Below are 284 nucleotides of genomic sequence, written 5' to 3'. Positions count from 1 at the left end.
AGACGCCCCGGGAGGCCGGAGGGGGCCGGCAGCTGCTTGCGCCCCACCTCCGCCTCCACTCGCGTTCGTTGGCCGGCGTGTGCTCCGGGAGACACTGGTCCCCGTGAGCCGGAGGAACCCAAGGCCTCGCCCCCGGCAGCGGGCTCTGCTTCTGCAGCCCTCTCCCTGGGCCCCTCCGGCCCCTTTTCCTGGGCTCTCCTCGGGACTTTGAAAGACGGGGACGTGAGTGAAGGGTGAAGGTTGAGATGCCGAGCCCCAAACTTCCAAATGGAGGAAGAACGTGT

The 284-nt window shown here is 68.0% G+C and overlaps 1 protein-coding gene across 1 annotated transcript in view; it reads left to right on the top strand.

The window, feature by feature from the left end:
• Positions 1-245: 245 nt before the first annotated feature.
• The window catches only part of ABHD15 (abhydrolase domain containing 15), a 5412-nt gene continuing 5373 nt past the window's right edge, over positions 246-284 (top strand). Inside the window, exon 1 of the mRNA XM_006768118.2 lies at positions 246-280. Coding sequence (XP_006768181.1) covers positions 246-280 — 35 coding nt within the window. The remainder of the gene's footprint in view (positions 281-284) is intronic.

This window comes from Myotis davidii, unplaced genomic scaffold (assembly GCF_000327345.1).
Source record: "Myotis davidii unplaced genomic scaffold, ASM32734v1 scaffold363, whole genome shotgun sequence".
Classification (NCBI taxonomy): Eukaryota; Metazoa; Chordata; class Mammalia; order Chiroptera; family Vespertilionidae; genus Myotis; species Myotis davidii.
This window is presented reverse-complemented; position numbering and strand designations above follow the sequence as displayed.